Source organism: Nuphar pumila, chromosome 1 (assembly GCF_984573655.1).
Source record: "Nuphar pumila chromosome 1, dmNupPumi1.hap1.1, whole genome shotgun sequence".
NCBI classification, from domain to species: Eukaryota; Viridiplantae; Streptophyta; class Magnoliopsida; order Nymphaeales; family Nymphaeaceae; genus Nuphar; species Nuphar pumila.
In genome coordinates, this window is record NC_143249.1 from 6,143,284 (window position 1) to 6,161,728 (window position 18,445).

At 36.2% G+C, this 18,445-nt stretch overlaps 1 protein-coding gene and 1 long non-coding RNA gene across 2 annotated transcripts; one reads left to right on the forward strand and one right to left on the reverse strand.

Moving 5' to 3' along the window:
• The first annotated feature begins 8,704 nt into the window (after positions 1-8,704).
• LOC149847802 (uncharacterized) lies at positions 8,705-14,998 on the forward strand. The gene is made up of 2 exons (XR_016432439.1): positions 8,705-8,999; positions 14,594-14,998. It is a non-coding gene; the product is annotated as an uncharacterized LOC149847802 (long non-coding RNA).
• A 1,214-nt stretch (positions 14,999-16,212) lies between these two features.
• LOC149847803 (transcription factor IBH1-like 1) lies at positions 16,213-16,746 on the reverse strand. Its single transcript, XM_090002262.1, has one exon. It carries the CDS (start codon positions 16,744-16,746, stop codon positions 16,213-16,215), a length of 534 nt encoding a protein of 177 aa, XP_089858388.1.
• Between the last annotated feature and the right edge of the window lie 1,699 nt (positions 16,747-18,445).

Genomic DNA, 18,445 nt, shown 5'->3' on the forward strand with positions numbered 1-18,445 from the left:
GTCGATTCATGTGGTAAAAAATGCATATGACTTTTATCGTGTGTGCAAATCTTGAACTACGTAAGAGATATGTATGTTGAGGTTTAGTTACTTCGTATTATGAAATATGCATATTCATGTATGGATGCATAGAACTCGTGTTTTGTTTACACATGCTTCGATGTTCAATTTACGAAGTGCAATGTTCTTTGTGGCAATGATATGATGCCTAGGATGATATGCTTATGTATGATATGATTTAAATGCCACGTGAAATAAAATTATGAATGCATGCGATAAATATTTAAGTTCAATAGTGAACTTTGGTTCATGAAGCCTTATTGGTTAAATGTATGATTTTATAATTTTAATGTCATATGAAGTGATGTATGATGTAATGCTTTGATTGTATACATGCTTATGCCCATGTTGATGGCTATTGACTCTTAGAGTGGTCAATTGTATTGATGCATGTATCATAATAGTTTTCATGGGATATGGTACCCGTTGAGAAATTGTTCTCAAAGGATTCTCTGTGAGGGTGTGCATGACTAGATCAGGTAATCCGACTAGAGCGGTAAGTCTCTGTGGGAAAGTACATTGTCCAAGAGCGGGTAGCCCGCAAAGATGGTATATTCTTGTAAGGAAATGCATTGTCCAAGAGCAGTGCATTGTCCAAGAGCAGGTAGACCATTCGTCTAGGGAGGTAACTCATTGTGAGGTCGTATATTTCTCAGACCAAGTGATTCGGTGTGGATTTTGTAAATCTTTATTATGAATAAGTAAAATGTTATGGTGAATTATGATGATCTTCTGAGTTGATTGAGATAGCCTGTTATGAATCTATAGATTTGGCTTTTCTATTATAGCATGATTATATATTGAACTCAGATATGATAATCAGATATTTATTGATTTTAGATCTTGATATGAGGTTACAATTGTGACACTTATGTTAGCGTATAGGTGAATGACACATCATGCCTACAAATGACTAGTTTTGACTTATTAGGTGAATGATACATCATATATACACAATTTCATTGCAAATGATTGTATTATGATTGTCTGAGTAAATATATCACACATATGTATCATGATTGATGTGTATCATAAATATCTAACTAAATTACTTATAAGGTATGTGCGTGTATTTCACGTTGGAATGGTCAAATGTGATTTGACTTATTGTTTATAAGAATTATGAATGCGTATGAAAATGATGCAATGATTTGAATGTCTTAAATGCATATATATATATATATATATATTGACTTATATGACTTGAATGCATATAGATACTGCTTTATTACGTGAGTTAAGGTTGAATAGAATATTAAGTGATGAAATGCTTTATGTCCGAATGCTTGAAATGAATGACTCATAGGACGTTGTTCCCTTGTGTATCACTTGACGATGGATGAATAATATATCTTTACCTTTAAATGCTTGATATGTTTTCTTTAAGTTTGAGTTGCTTTATCAGACTTTAGCTAGTCTGACCCCATTTTATGGGGGACAGGTAATACAGGTAAAGTAGGATGAGTAGTTAGAGCGAAGGGTTGGTCGAGCTGCATCCTCGAGGGTTCACTCTTACCTTGCGATCTTGATATTCATGATCTTTTCGTTTTAAGTACTTGATCATGTAGAGACTGAAGTATTTTTTCATACTCTGATTTGAAATGAAATTGAAACTCTTCATATTTCAGCCTTATATTGTACGTGGTTTGAAATGTGTATATCTCGTACATTTTGATTTGATTGTTATTTTTAGTGTAACCGCGCCCAAAGTCTTAACCATTTTTAAAAATCGTTTTCACATTATAAGATTTGATTTACTTATACTTATAAAAAAAAAATTGGTCTCAAAATTTCAATATTTGAACTATAATTAAGGTTAAAATTTTTGGGGCGTTACATATATAGTCGCTTTTAGTTCACCATTCAGAAAGACTATTTTTACGTCTATTTGATGAAATTTAAGGTCATAGAATGCCACTAATGCCATTATAATTTGAATAAAAGTGAATTTCACCACTGATGAGTAAGTTTCGTCATAGTCAATTCCATCACGTTGAGTGTATCCTTTTGCAATCAATATTGCTTTAAATTTGTCAATGGTCCCATCAACTTTATATTTTTTTCTTAGGACCCATTTGAAACCAATTGCCTTACGATCATCATGCAATGTTACGAGTTTTCATACTCCATTATTTTTTATTGAGTAAATTTCGTCTTTCTTTGCTTCATTCATTCACTAGATTTATGCAAACTAATCGTATCCTGAAAGCTGGGATTATCAACAACCCCATCTAAATCAATGGAGTAACATAATTAATCTTCCAAGAACACATAATAATCATCCAAATGGGATGGAGAAACTCTGAACCTTTTATGTCCAGTTATATGCTATGGAGATTGTTTGTCATCTACATTTGTCTCTTGATCCTCTATAAATGACATAAAGATCTTTGATTCATTTAATGGCATTCCATCATCATTTACGATGTCAAATGGTACATCATCTTCTTGATAATCAAACTTTCATTCCTTGTCTTCTAGGAATTGGACATCCCTACTCTTTATAAAACCTTTTTCAGGGTTATACAATTTATACCCTTTTGGGACTTCGAGATAACCCATAAAAACATATCTTAGTATTTTGTTGTCTAACTTATCTCTTAGACGTCTAGCAATTAATGCATGTGCAACCGACCCCCACTTGCAAAGATGAGTCAAATCTGATTTTCTACCAGTCCATAACTCATAAAGTGTTAGCTTAACAGACTCTGAGAAAACCCTGTTCAAAACATATATGATAGTGTAAATAGCTTCTCCCCAAAATATCTTTGAAAGTTTCTCATGTGCCAACATGGACCAAGTCATGTCCATCAAGGTTTGATTTTGTCTTTCAGCTCTACCATTTCGTTGAGGGGTGTTAGACATGGTAGTATTACAAGTAATATGGTTGTCATAGCAAAAGTCTTTAAACTCATCAGAGTTGTACTCACCTGCACGACCAGATCTATTAACCTTAATCTTCCTACCTAACAACCCTTCTACTTTGTATCTATACTCCTTAAACTTTTCCAAAGCCTCTAATTTCCTAAAATCAGATAAACATACCCATATATTAAATAGTCATCTGTAAAAGTGATAAAGTATGATTTCTTTTCATGGGTATCAACAGAGAAATAACCATAAATATCTAAGTGGACTATAGTCAACAACTCATCAGCCCTACTACCCATTGGAAAAGGTTTCCTAGACATCTTTTTAGCTATGCAAGGTTCACATTTGTCAAAATTTATATTTTTGAGAGTAGGTAACATGCCTTGACTTATCATCCTTTTTATTTTATTAATATCTATATGGCCTAATCTTAAATGTCACATATATGCATCAATATTCAAGTCACAATCATAACTAGAGGCGTTCATTTTATTCATATTAGATGCAATTACATCAAGGCAGAACAAACCATGATTTGGGTCAAAGCGCCTAGTGAGTTTCACTTGTCTACATTTCTCAAAACTAACCTTATCTGATCGAAAATGAACTTCAAAATATTTCCTCACAAATTTAACAATAGACACAAGATTCATTCTCATGAAAGGTATACACAAAACATTAGTTAATAACAGACTGTTGTTGTTAACAAACAACCTATATGACCCAATACCCATAACGTCATAATAGATGTTATTCTCTATATAGACCCTTTGGTCTCCTGCCTTCAGTTCTTTCATTTCCATAAGGCCCTCCTTAGTTTTGGTGATGTGTATAGTCAAACCTGAGTCGATTCACCATCTAGACAAGTCTCCATCACTTACTAGCAACTTAGAGACTGTGTAGACAATCTCATAACAACATTCTGACTTAGTCATTTTTGCTTTCTTTTGCAGATCTGAGCAATTCCTCTTGTAATGCTCAAGTTTTCTGCAATGATTTTTTTTTTGCAAGTTGGGGATTTTTCATCCATATCTGTGCAGAACTCTATAAATAGAGGTTCATCCTTATAACCTGATCATCTAAAAATCCCATACCTAAGTGTTGGCTCTGCAGAATAGGCCTATCCAAGCCCTGTTTGCCCTTGAAGAATAGTCATACCTACGTGGAGGTGTTCATGAACAAAAAAGAGCTTGAACGGTAAAACGAACCCACGAGTATGAAAAAGGTATTTTCTAGATCCCTAATCTATTCATTTTAATTTTATTTATTTTTTAGATTAGGTGCTTATACTTGTTTTTATTTTTATTTGCATATTGAAATCCGCGGTGGTGCGATTCAAGCTATGGAGATCGAGAAACCTGCCCCATCTTTACCTTCTCGTCAGGAGAAGGATGGTCAAAGCTTGCAAAAGGCATCCCATAATTTTAAAGCAGATTTCATGAATCTGAGTAAGTTTCATCTTTTTCAAACTTTTAATTTTTTATTAATAGTTTTTGGTGACCGTGATGGAACGTCAAACTTTTTTTTAAAAATTTTGTAGCTAGAATTGCATTACGGGGAGATTTTGAGCCCTAACAAGCCCAAAAATTTTGAATTTTGGGTTTCTATCTTTCTCTGAATGGTAATCCCTATTATGCTGACAGTTGAGCTTTGGTCATCTGCTGACTGCCATTGGCTGTGTTTGGTCATCTGCTAACTGCCATTTGCCGACGTTTAGCCATCTTGATTCTGTCATCCGTTGACAGGCAATGTCGTTCATAGACTCTCACATCTGCAGGTTCTGCCATTCACTGGCAGGCAATGTCGTTTGCAGACCCTCATGTTTGCAGGTTCTGCCGTCTGCTGACACCCAGTGTCATGCATCTGTAAACCCTCGCGTTTGCAGGTTTTGTCATCTACTAATAGGCAGTGTCGTCGCAGACGCTCACGTCTGCTGACAGACAATGTTGTTTGGAGATCCTTTCATTTGAAGGTTCTACCGTCTGGTAGGTCTTTGCTGCATGAACACATTGCAATCTTTTGTTTCATTCTGCCAAGATCTACTGTTCAATTTTTGTTAGCCAATTTATCTCACGATAGGTTGCTTTTGCATTAAATTCATGCATTAATATTAGGCTTTGGTTTTCTTACAATGTTTAGAGATCCTTGTTAAAGAAAATACATGCTTATATAGAAAATAAGAAAAATATAATTTTCGGCAAGTTAGGTTTTGTTTTAAAACATTGTTTGGTTTCATTGTGCACTTCAAATTTTTTATTTCCCTCTTTCTTAGGAAAAGAACCCTTCTTTTATTGTAAATTTTTTGAAAATATCTTGTCCTATTATTTGGATATTCTGATCCCCCCACTAGTACCTTTAAGTTGTTGGCTTGACTCTCGTATATTGGTTGTGGTACCATTAGAGCCAGATATTTCACACTAATAATCTTAACTTGTTAGTTTGAGTATATTGGTGCAAACCTGAAAGGGAACCCTGAAACCTTAGAACCTGAAGAGACCTCGCGTATTATTGAATACAACTTTCTAGGGTACCTATTATTTAAAAAATCTCTTGTTACTTGTGTAAACCAATTGTTTGGGGTATAATGCATACCTGGTCTAAAGCCCAAAAACTCTAAATCCAATCCATCTAAGATGAACCACCTCTAGAGACAATTGTTTGGGGTATAATGCATACCTGGTCTAAAGCCCAAAAACTCTAAATCCAATCCATCTAAGATGAACCACCTCTAGAGAATCCCACAGATGAGATGCCACTCCATATGATGCAAAACATTATATTCGATGACCCATATAGACATTCTTGATAAGTCTATGGATGACAAGAAAATAAAAAAAACCTCGATGTTCTCTGAGTTCAACCCATGTTAGTACCCTCATCGGTCTCGTAAAATCTCCCAAATGAGTTACGAGATGGGTAGTTCAATCATAGATAAATCTACCAAAAGATGAATCCATATGACCTATCATTTCAAAGCTTGGTTAGAAGAATAATACCCTCACCAATCTCGTAAAGTCACTCATGTGGGTTACGAGATGGACTATTCTAGCACAGATGAGTCCACCAGGGGACAAATCCCTAAAACCTCATATTTTAAAGCTTGGTCCAAAAAAAGAAATGTGCTAGAACAAGCAAGACAGAACATGAAGAAGATACAAAAAAAATGGGAGAGATACAAAAGAAACTAGAACAAAAACATGCACAAGCCGAAAGAAGAGCTCGAAAAGCCCACGAACTAGAATATAAAAAGACATGAGCTTTCAAAGAGATAAGAAGAAGAACCAGACAGAATTTAGAGCCACAAAAGGACAAATAGTATAGTCAATGAGGAGAGTCTCAAGTGTCTGATGAGGAGAAGAGAGTCCATAGACCCTAGCTGACCCATCCAATCCAAACTGTCATCCGAATTAGACAAAAAGATTAAATCACTAGAATACGTGGTCCAAAACCTTAGCTTCAAGATGAGATACATGAGCATGGATCAAAAAGAGTATTTTATGGATGACTTTCTACTGTAGAGATACGATGGTGATGATGAGACCCCTTCAAAATTTTTAAAGTTCAGCGAAAATGGAAACTCAAAGACTCACTAGTCTTTATTCATATAAAGTATGACTAAATATTAAAATAATGATAGGAGGCTAATTAATTGGTTCTCGAGTAGCAATGAAAGTATGCTCTTGAAATTCTTAATGAATTTTGATTACTTGAGAGTAAACATGTAAATATTCCCATGGAACAACATATTAGTATAAATGAAGATGCAACAATATTCTAAGCCATGGCTGTGGGGGTTGCGGTGTGGCCAATAGGGTGTTGTGACTTGTGAGGTTGTTGAGATAAAGACACCATATATATTAAACCTCATTGGTGCATGGGTGTGTTCGCAGATTTTAGAGGTGGACCACGTAAGACCGGGTGGTCGTGGGGCCCCACTCGGGGTTTTCTCGCTTTGACGATGGTTCCTTGTCATAAAAAAATTTTAAGCCATGTTTTTTCAAAGCATACCCCACAGATGCGTTCAACATGATTGTTTTGCTAGAAATCAATTGTTGGATTATATTGTTTTATGAAAAAATATAATCTTATGAGCTTTCAAATTTTATAAAAGTTTTGAGTCATTGATTTTTGAAACCTTATAAAAACCTGCTTGATTCAAAAGCAAAATTCTACCAAGTAAACCATGTATCTATAAGGTTAGATTCCAATAAAAGAATTGAAAAATGAAAAAAAAAAATGAACATTTAAGACTGTTCACACCCTCACTTTATATATAAGGTGAAAAATATCTCGAGAGCGAATAGGGCTGGAAAACGAGATGAAAAGCTTGCCATTCGGCTCGTATAGGCTCATTTTACTTATTATATATATATTCATATACTATCTATTTTATACATGTATTATATGCAAAAAATGCATATGTTTTATATATGTATTTTGCATATATTATATGTATTATACAAATATTATAAATATTTTATATATTATCAAACTTTAAAAAAATATATATATATATATTTTTTAGAAAATGAGTCCGCTTGTGATCAACTTGAAAAGCTCAGCTTCTGACGAGCTCACAAGTGGAGCCCAAACAGAGGTGTACAATTAATGCTCCAAACCCGAACAACCCAAACTCTGCTCCTTTTACGAGCCCTACTTAGGAGGCCTCTTGACAGTAACCTGATTTAGCCACAGTTACGAGAAACCCCTCCTCCCTAAGGAGTGAAGCACGCTTTTATCTCAAAAGGATAAAGTGTGCATCATAGTCTTCCACCAAAAGAAGAAAGCATACCAACGGGAGGCCCCGCTTGCCTCCAGGCAGAAGCAGTTAGTGCACGTCACCTTGTCTTGGGACGTTGCTAGTTCGAATCCCCTAAATGATATGATTGTATAAACTGATTGGGGTTTGCCTAACCTCAGCTTTCTCTGTCAAAAAAAAAGAAAAAGAGAGAAGCATGAAGAAAACTCGCTTCCCATTTGCTTCTCTCTTGCATGCACTCGCTTCCATTTCATTTTTTTTATATTTTTCATGTTATTATTTATTTGTTTAGTTTCATCTTACTTCTCCAATCTCCTCTCACTTCTCACTCGCTTTCCCTTTTTCTTGTATGTTGTTTTTTTATATTTTTCATACTACGAATTTAACTATACCGTTGTGTCAATTTATTCTCCGCATTTTGAATATACCTTCCACACAAAAATATATGTCGAAGTTCTCGACATTCTTGATACTCGGTCAACATTTTTAACCCCAACACCAGGACATCTGGGTTTAGGTCGGTCGGGTACTCAAACAAACCCGAACCGTTAACCGCCCTACATGTTCATAATGGGTTTGGGTACAAGTAGGGCCTGGTTTACTAGGACTCGACCCGAAATCAAACCCTATAGGGTATGGGTATGATGATATATAAGAAGACCCGATTAAGACCGGGGTTTGATCTGAAAGTCTGATTAATACATAGACCTGAGTATAATTTGTAAATTTTTATATCAGACCCGACCCAAGTTTCGATCAAGACCTGTAATTTTTTAATGTAAAAATGATAAATTTTCAGCAGTCGGTTCGAGGCCCAGTCGGTCATGTAGCACGCGTGTCTCGCACGCCTGAGTTTCAAACCGATCGCCATCTCGGAGTTATCCACGTGTCATCATCCAGTTTATTCTAGGGGACAGTTAGACGGCCGAGATGACACTTGTGCATAGCGGCTAATGGCGGTTGGAGGAATTCGGGTTCGGTTCTCGATCGGTTTTGGATTTTCGGGTTTCTGTTTCGTTTCCTTGGTGCTCTGCGAACTGCGAGTCTCTGAAGAACGTCTCTGGTTGAGGAAGAAGGAGAAGGATGGAGAAGAGAGGCTTAGGGTTTCAGAAGAGGAAGGCGTTCAAGAGGAAGAAAAAGAGGAAGGAGGAGGGTGGTCGGTTATTGGAGGGGCTCAGAGACTACCTCTTCTCCGACTCCTACATGTACGCCCCGTTGCTCTCTGGTAGTGGTATCCCCTCTTCCTCCTCCGATGGCCTTTTCCCGATCGACGTATCGGGAAGTAAGACCCCTATCTCGCCCAACAACGGTGCGCCTCTCTCTCTCTCTCTCTCTTTAATGTGTTATGAAACGAAAGTGTGATGGCTGAGGAAGTTTTTCCTTGAATTGAGATTCTAGAGGGAGAATTATTGTTATTATCCCTTTTTAGTGAGATGATTTGATTAATGGTAACGAGTTTGATTGGTTTAGAAGATGCGAGGATGAGTTTTTTTTTTTTTGGGGGGGGTGTGGGGAGTTGGGATTTGTGTGAAGAAGTGTATGCAATGGGATTTTCTGATGGCCATAGATCATATCGATGGATGGAGTACGAGTGGCATCCTATTGTGGGCATCTGAAGATAATTGATTGGAAAATCTGCACAAGTTGGCAAAGTCTTAGACGGATTTGGATGTGGAGAGACAGTAGGAGACACACTCTTGCAGGTGGTCATGAATGGAGTGGTAGGTTGGATTGATGTCCTCGTGGTATGTAAAGGGTAGTGGTAAACGATGGTTTGGTAGGTTTAGCTGAAATTGGAAAGTATGGATGAACAGTTATCTCATAGGTTTTGTGATGAGTAGGGCAGAGAATTGATCTGGGGTAGCAGATATTGCAGAATGGTTCCTACAATAAGCAGACGATTAAATAGAAAGAGCTGAAATTGAAGTATGTTAGATGTTTATGCAGAGGATTTGCAATGGGTAGCAGGAGGCAGAAAATTAAGTGAGAAGGGCAGGCATGGAAAGAGGTATGATCTTGGAGAAGCTTTTGGTAAGGAACTGCAAGGTCCATACACTCATTGGGGAAAATGATAATTTGTGCTCTGTTAATTATCTCTAAAATTGTGCAATTAAGTGTATGAACCTTGCAGTTCCTTACCAAAACGTCAACAGAGCATGGTGTTGGTATGATTAGACCAAGGTTGCCAGACTATGAAGCGGAAGCCAGAAGAAGAAGCGGGAAGCGAGGAATCAATTTGAAAACGAAATGGGAATTGAACAGGAAGTGATATTAGAATCGAATGGGAAGTGAAAAGGGAATCAAATGGGAAGCCAATAAAAAAAAATTACTATTCTTAAGTTTCATGATTTTTTAGTGTAAGAATTAAACTTTTGTCAAAATCTAAAAATGATGGTTACCTATTTAGAGAAAGCACATGGGAAGTGAGTAGAAGCATGAGATGAAACACATAGAAAACATGAAAAGAAGCGTGAGAGGACATATAAGAAGCATGTAGGAAACATGAATGAAGTGTATGGGAAGCATAGGAGAAACTTTGGAGAATCGAGATTCCTATCAAGTTTTGGGAGCGAGTATCATGCTTCTGAAGTGAGTTTCCAAGAAGCACACTTCCCACCTATATAAGAAGCTTCCGGTAACTCTGCATTAGACATAGTATTTAAATATGTAATAGGTAAAACCATTTTACATTTCTTTGATGTACTTTGCCCAAGTTAGTCTATATCTTTTTCATTTGTTTACATGCCTTCTTCAATACATCTTCCAATTAGAATTCCTAATTACAGCATTAACTCCTTGTCTTGCTTCATGTTGTTTAGTTCATTTACCTATGCATCGTTTCTGTCTTCTTTTCATTTCCAGTAATATGAATGGTGGAAGTAATCAGTTCATGCTTCTGAAGTGAGTTTCCAAGAAGCACACTTCCCACCTATATAAGAAGCTTCCGGTAACTCTGCATTAGACATAGTATTTAAATATGTAATAGGTAAAACCATTTTACATTTCTTTGATGTACTTTGCCCAAGGTAGTCTATATCTTTTTCATTTGTTTACATGCCTTCTTCAATACATCTTCCAATTAGAATTCCTAATTACAGCATTAACTCCTTGTCTTGCTCCATGTTGTTTAGTTCATTTACCTATGCATCGTTTCTGTCTTCTTTTCATTTCCAGTAATATAAGCTAGATTATTGGTATGAATGGTGGAAGTAATCAGTTCATGCTTGTTTGTGATACATAAATTCCATGAGCTCTCTTGGCTTTATACTCTATAACCTTTATAATCTGTTAACAGCAATATTAAGAGTTAGCTCCTTTTAACTTACTAATTTATATAAGGCTTCCACCTCGAGTCGTAATCACCATTATCATTGTTGTACTTCGTGAGTCACCAATCTATGTCACATGGATACATATGTGAGGGTGGGATGCGATACTGATATGCTTTGTACGACGTGTAATTTTAAAAATTAGCATAGTTACCAATAACGTTCAAGGCAATTTTTCGCTGAGGATTTTTTCTAGAGTTTTTTCTAATAAGTGAATTTTCTCAAGAAAAATTCAGAAAAATGTTGGGAATTTTAAAATTTGAAAAAACTGATAAGAAAGATAAGAAAATAATAGGTTTTGTATAAATTTTCTTGCAAAAATATAAGGAAATAAGTTTGAAAAGTTTTTAAAATACAAAAGAAAAAAGAAAATAGAAATACTAGGCTTAAAATATATAAAATAAGTTTTTTTTCAAATATATCACAAAAATATCATAATAATATCACAATATTTTAAAAAATATTGGCAATATTGGTGACTATGGTACACACACATCTTTATTAAAATGTAATGTAATTGATGATAAATTTTGAAAGAAAAAGAATGCAAGTGAATAGAAAATAAGTAATTAAGATCACAAAGGAAACAAATAAAGTTAAAGAAACAATGTTGACGGTGTCCATGAAGTGCCTGATTGTCATATCGTATCGACATAGGACATGCAGGCTAAGTGAATTGTCTCTGTGACATAGTCACCAATACAGGGATAATGATCAAATCAGTGAGCCTGCTTAAATGATGCTTTACACGGAAAACCATATAAAAGATAACATGCTACAAACAAAATGAGAGGAAACAAAGATTAGATTCCAATTAATTTACATGTCTATCGAGGAAAATAGTAATCAGTCATAAACCAAAGACCTGTGTAATGGGGACACGGAAAAACCCTTTACGGGTACCAGGTGTTGTACGGGTACCTATTGGGTCCGGGTCAGGTTGGGTTCAGCTTGGACCTGACCCAGAACCCTTTTTTGTTTTCGTTATTTCACCCGACACCCCTTTTTCAAAACCCTTTCCCCTTTCCACCTTCGATTACGCCAGAAGAAGGGGGGGGGGGGAAGAGAGAGATAATGAAGGAAAACAAGAACAAGAAGAAGCGGAGAGAGAGAGAGAGAAATTCAACATTACCACTCATGAAGATCAACAAAATGTTGAACCCATGAACTGAACAAGAGCAAAGTCAAAACAAATAAAGAAAGCAGAAGAGAAAAAGAACATCGGACAGATAAAACAGGCTCACGCCGGAGCCGCTTGCCCAAATTGCGGCAAAAGAGAGGTAGCGTCAGCAGGAGGGAGCGGAAGATCACTAAGATGCATACACAAGATCGCATAAACATCTACCAAGATTTTATGCACCAGCTCATGTGATATGGGTGACCGCAAACATATGATCGCATATTCTGGCATATGAGAGAGAGAGAGAGAGAGAGAGAGAGAGAGAGAGAGAGAGAGAGAGAGAGAGAGAGAGAGGGGGGGGGTCTCTTTTCTCTTTTTATTATAAAACGAAAAAAAATATCCCAATAGACCCTCCTCTTTTTCAAAAATTTCATTTTAACTTTTTTATATTCAAAATATCAAATTCCCCTTTCTCTTTTTCAAAAATTTCATTTTAAGTTTCTTTTATAATCAAAATATCAAATTCTCTTCTTATATATATATATATATAGCCGTGTCCCCATACCCACATTTTTTGGAATTGCCGTGTCGTACCGGTACCGATACCCGCACCCAGGTGACATAGCGAAAGATTAAAAATAAAAGGACATCTGCTGCTTTCATATAACAAGAACATGTGGACTTCCTTCCAAAATATAAAAAAGAAAAAAAGCAAGGGGACTCCTATGTTGCGTGAACAGTTGGAAAATGACACTTATTCTAAGGCTTGTAAACTGTATCTTCCCTTGATGAGACTAAAAAGTAACAGATGTTCACCAAATAACTAGTGACTATGCAACTTCACAAGAATGATCTTTGTTAGCATTAAGTCAGCTTTTCTCCTTAATGACAATTCCTCCTTATTGGACCTTAAGCTCAGAACAACAATCACACACCTCAACCGTTTTAACTCAGCCATTGAAAATAGTTTGGAGAATGTCATAATCCTGATTGATTGTAAAAGTAGGGATGGCTTCGTCTATAGCTATTTTTTTTTGATAAAATGGTATTCAATTGCAGTTTGTTTCATCCTAGTACAAAACATAGATTATGTGCAAGTTGAATAGCACTTTGATTGTCACATTGAAGAATGACTAAATAACCTCTGTTGTCCTTGATCCCCAGGAATGTAAAAAAACAAGTTGAGAAGTTGTTGGTATTTACTATATGTTGCTTATTAGAATGCTATGAAATGACACCAGAACCAACAATGTGTCACAGGACTTCTAATCAACCTGTAGACATCAATATCATCCACCTAATGTGAGATTACATAACTATAGAGGCACATGATGTATATTACACAAAATATAACAATCTCAAATTTGGGATGTAAAAGTGAGTCTATCTGATCATATGTTTGCGGTCACCCATATCACATGAGCTGACTCACGATTCTGACAGTATACCATATGTGCTTCTGTGCAATGTTCAAGCATGTGAATTTCCATAGCTTCCACCTTTATACTTTAAGGTATTCCAGTTAAGCAAAAAACTTACTGTAGTAGTCAATGGTTTTACCCAAGATTCAAACCACGATATCATTTTATCGATATAATGAAAATGCAAGGATGTGCTCATTCTTTTCATGTTAATGTTTTTGTTGTTTCAAGTAATTTACATTATGGGTGATTGTTTGAAGTAGGGACATTAATATAGTTCTTTTCTTAAGTAAATGCTATTATTCCAGTAATTTGAGAAATTTTCAAAAATGGAATTACGACAATAATATCATGTTTTGGTGATTATAGTTTCAAGAGAAATCAATTTCAAATGTATGACATGATAGGTTAGATCTAATTTTCTTCCAAGCTTTAAGAAGCTAATCACCTTCTTCAGTTTAGACCCTTGCATGAGCAGAGTCAATTTGACTATAAATCTTGATGGGAACATCACGTATGTAATATAAGTTCACATCAACAATGATTGTTAAGTTGATAAAAAATAGATCCAAGTTGGGATCTAATAATGCTAAATCCAATTAGGTCAGATTCAGTTGTACCTAGAGCTAAACCAAATGTGGGTCATAATGGTTAAAGACAGACACAATTTGTGTAGGGAAAGCTACCACATGTGACATGTCATGTTTCAAACTTTGTTTCCGGTATTCTTGGTTGATGATTGGAACTCGAAAACCAAAGCTTCCTAAATTTCAGATTGGATCAACATGAGTAGTTGAGTAGTGGAGAATAATATCGTTTATGATAGAGAACTTGCAAGATGTTCAATGACTATTTATATGGTCATCTCTTGTTATGTGCAGTGTGACAATATTCATATGTTGGTTTCTGTTGATATAAATTAAAGGACTTTAATCATTTTCCTGGTTTTTTTACATGTAAATTGTTGCAATTGCAAACTGCAGGACTGTTTCAATATGTTCTACTTCTAAATTGTTGCTGTTGCAAACTTCAGGGTCATTTCAATATATTGAAAGAGCGACCACAGCAATTTCTATCAGGAAACTAGTTGATCAAAATGAACCACTGCATCAACCTGAAAAAGACATTTGAAAAAAGTCTACCTTCATGACTGATCAAGCATTGCTGCGCACGTCTCCTTGTGTTGGGACGTTGCAAGTTCAAATTCCATGGTATAGTTGTATAACTGGTAGGGTTCTGCCTAACCCCAGCTTGCCTTTAAAAAAAAAAGCATTGTTGTGCACCTCACGCCCTTCATCCTCATTAGACTGCAGAAAATCAGAAACTCGTCTACCCTATCGTGAATCCAACTGTCTCTAGTGTCTTTTTTTTTATGGATTGCTGTATTTTGACATGTATACAGTCTGATAAATTTCTTTTGCCTTGTATTCTCTGATGATCAAATGATTCTCCTTGTCACCTATTATTGATTTCGCCTGGTTTCCTTTGCGGGGATGTCTGTTGCTTAATGCGCCCAAGGGAAATTCAAGGCTATATGGTATTTTGCTTGGTCAATATACCAAGTCTTTATATGCTTCACACTAAGATTACGTTGTGATAATGTTGTAACCTGAACAATTAGGAATGAAGATTGAAAACACAGGCATAATTAAAGATGTATGCGAGCACAAACTGCCCCTCACTTGTCCATCCCGTTCTAGCCTCTCAGCCACTCACGTCAGATCGAAAATTCAGATTGTGATAGTTTAACTTGTTGGACAGATGAGGTGGGCCTTGTGGTTGCGGACACCCATGGACATATTTTTCCCTTCTATCAAATTGGTCATCTGTAACCCTTATGGTTTAGCTCTTTGTTGATTGCAATAATTTTCTCTAACACACGTTTTGCACTTTTTACTATCTTTATCTTCAATATCTCGTGACACTGCTTGATGATACTTCATTAATTATGTGCATTAGGAGTGTTTGGATGCATTCATTCCTAATGGCCGCATAAAGTGGGATGTTTCATTTTAGTTGTACTTCACATTAAAACATCCAGAATTATCCCAATTTTCTGGATAAGGTGGTGCATCAAGGGTCAGCCTTTGGGATATTCTTCGCATCAATTGTGTGCTGTAATTTATCTGGAAAGTGGGATACGTGGTACATTATGTTGACAAACACGATATCCCAGTCTTGTTTCTATCATTCAAGTAAATGAAAAAGTTTTAACGTCCATGTACAGGACTTGTTGCTCCCTTTCTCCTCAAGGGCACAGGACAAACATCTCGACCACTGGTGGTTTTTTCTCCTGCTTGTCGTGAATTTTAACTTTGGCACTTGTATGTCTAGTAAATTTGACAGTGGTGATGGTGCATATGCAAATTTTTTGTGCTCTCCTTGCAGGCAAAATTCACTCATTAACAATGCATGTGAAATTACTAGCCGACATGGAAATGCAGTAAATGAAAGATAAAATGCAAGATGGAAGGGTAAATTCTGAGGCATCCCAGTGTTCCAAACTAAAGGGTTATCGGCCGGTCACCATCTCAGTCTGGTGGCCTCTTGAGTGTTTCTCTTTGGTGAAGCATCAAATTTGGGTTTCAGGCATGTAACTTGTTTTCTCTCCCTTCACCATGTAATGCATGAAGCACCCTTAATTACACTAGATCATTCCGTCTGTCTTGATTCCTCGAGACGCCCGAAGACATTAGCAACATGTTTCATTACATACACCTGTGCTTGGAGGGAGAGAATGTAGTCTGCAGTCTCACTCAAGAGAGAAACTGCATCCATGAGTTCTCCACCAGGAACGAGTCTTTTCAACTTCTTGGTCTGTTTCCTTGCTAGTATTTCAGCTGTGATGGATGCTGAAATCCTACTGCTTGATTGCCTTCTCCTATAAATGCCATACCTCCTTAGAACCTTCATGTTCCCTTGCTTTTTGCACATCCTCTTGCTAGACCTTGTAGTGCAAAGAAAATGATATTTCTTCATGGCAGAATTGTCTCCAGCAATGGTGGAGATGTTGCTGATGAGGGCATTGCTCCAAATTGCACCACCAACTGCAGAAGCCATGGCTACATCTGCTGCTTGTTTGATCACCATTCTTCTCTCTGTGAAGTTCATATCCCTAAAATGGAGACCACATAGTTTAAGGCTCCAGATAAATCTTGTGAATAACTCATGCCTCAATGTTGCCATGGTTCTAGTAATGCGAAGAAAAACGAGAGATGGGATGGCTTTAAACACCCCAATGTTATATATAGTGAAGGTATACTGCAAATAAAAAACTGTCAGTACTAAAAATTCAATAACACTGACACTAGTCAAAAAAGAATGTGGCACAATCCCGTATTCAAAGATACTCTATATTTTGTATTCGATGAATATGGTATAGATGACACTGTTCTTCCCTATGCTTTAATTTGCTCATTTTCAATACTTCTTGTCAGAAGTAGCTTCCATTCTTTTGAGGAAACATGTCATGTTTTGACGTCAATAATTGCGAACGTGTATAACCCTCTAATGTGAATGTATGGCTGTGCATTTTCAAGTACATCGGATCATATGAATAGATTTAACATGGTTTATTTGAGAGAAATGATGTCTAACACCTAGCAATTTGAATGTTAAAAAGTTTTTTTTTTCATGGTTCCATTTTTCATGCAATTTGAGTCATCTATTTTTATTTAACATATGTTTTAGTATTTAAACTTATCGATGCAAAACACGTTCCATGGTAAATGAACCATGATAAATCCATTTGTAGTCAGATCTACTTAAAATTGAACTCACTGCTATCAAATTTTCGTTAAGCACCAAAACTTATCACATATACATGTTTATTAATTTATTTGTTTATATTTAAAAAAAATTGAGAAGTATCCAAAAGAAATTGTACAGTTTCTAGTATCTTATTCTTTTATTTTGGGCATGGCATACGGGTGGTCAAAGGTTCAGGTGTAGAGAGAGAGAGAGAGAGAGAGAGAGAGAGAGAGAGAGAGAGAGAGAGAGAGAGAGAGAGATGGTAAAAGGAAAAGAATGGTAAAAAGCACACAAAAAAAGGGTGGTGTAAAAAAATAATTTATTTTCACACAGAGGGAAAGTGGACCCTTGAACCCAGACACAACACATGCATGCACATGGTATGATGCATGGCCCACCACGCTCCTGCATGACCATTCATAATCATTCCCTAGAGATCCTGCTTCTCTTTGTTCTGGTTCGTGATAAATCTCTAAGTCTGCTAGTTTTAAAAGATACAACACCAATTGAGCTTGTTTGGAGGTATGCTTTGTGTTTTTATTATATAACAAACAAACTTGAGGAGATTTAGGAAAAGGAGGGTAATGAAAAGCCTAAAAGAAACTGGAAGTGAAGGAGGCAGCCAGGGTCTCATGATCCGGAAAACATGCCGGTTCTTGTGGGGGACATCTTTTTCTCTTAAGGTCTCTAGCCCTTGCCAAAGCAAAAGACACAGGGAGTCCACATGGGGAGTTTAAAAATGCAACAGATTATGAGGATCCTTAAAAACAAGGACCCTCTTGTAATCAAGATGACAACATTTTTTAGTTTTTAAATGCAATCCAATATCCATATTCGGAGCTAAAATTCATAATAAACATGTTAAAACACTCATATGGTTGCATGAGTCATATGATCCAAAACGAGGAGCACAGTTTATCGGACCCATTATCCATGTATGTTCATGTTATCCGCACTAAATAAAATAAAAATTGAACACAAGGAGCACAGTTTCTTGTCCAATCAAAAAAATCGTTGGACTTAGTACAGTTGTTACGTGCAGAACAGATCAAACATGTGTTCTGTCTGTTTTGTTTGTTCATTCCATTCAATCTTGGACAAACCTTCAAACATACCCTAACTGTACCTAAAGAAT

What these genes read in the sequence shown, in the direction of transcription:
- LOC149847803 (XM_090002262.1), bottom strand. Translation starts at nt 16,746, where the DNA reads ATGGCAACATTGAGGCATGAGTTATTCACAAGATTTATCTGGAGCCTT.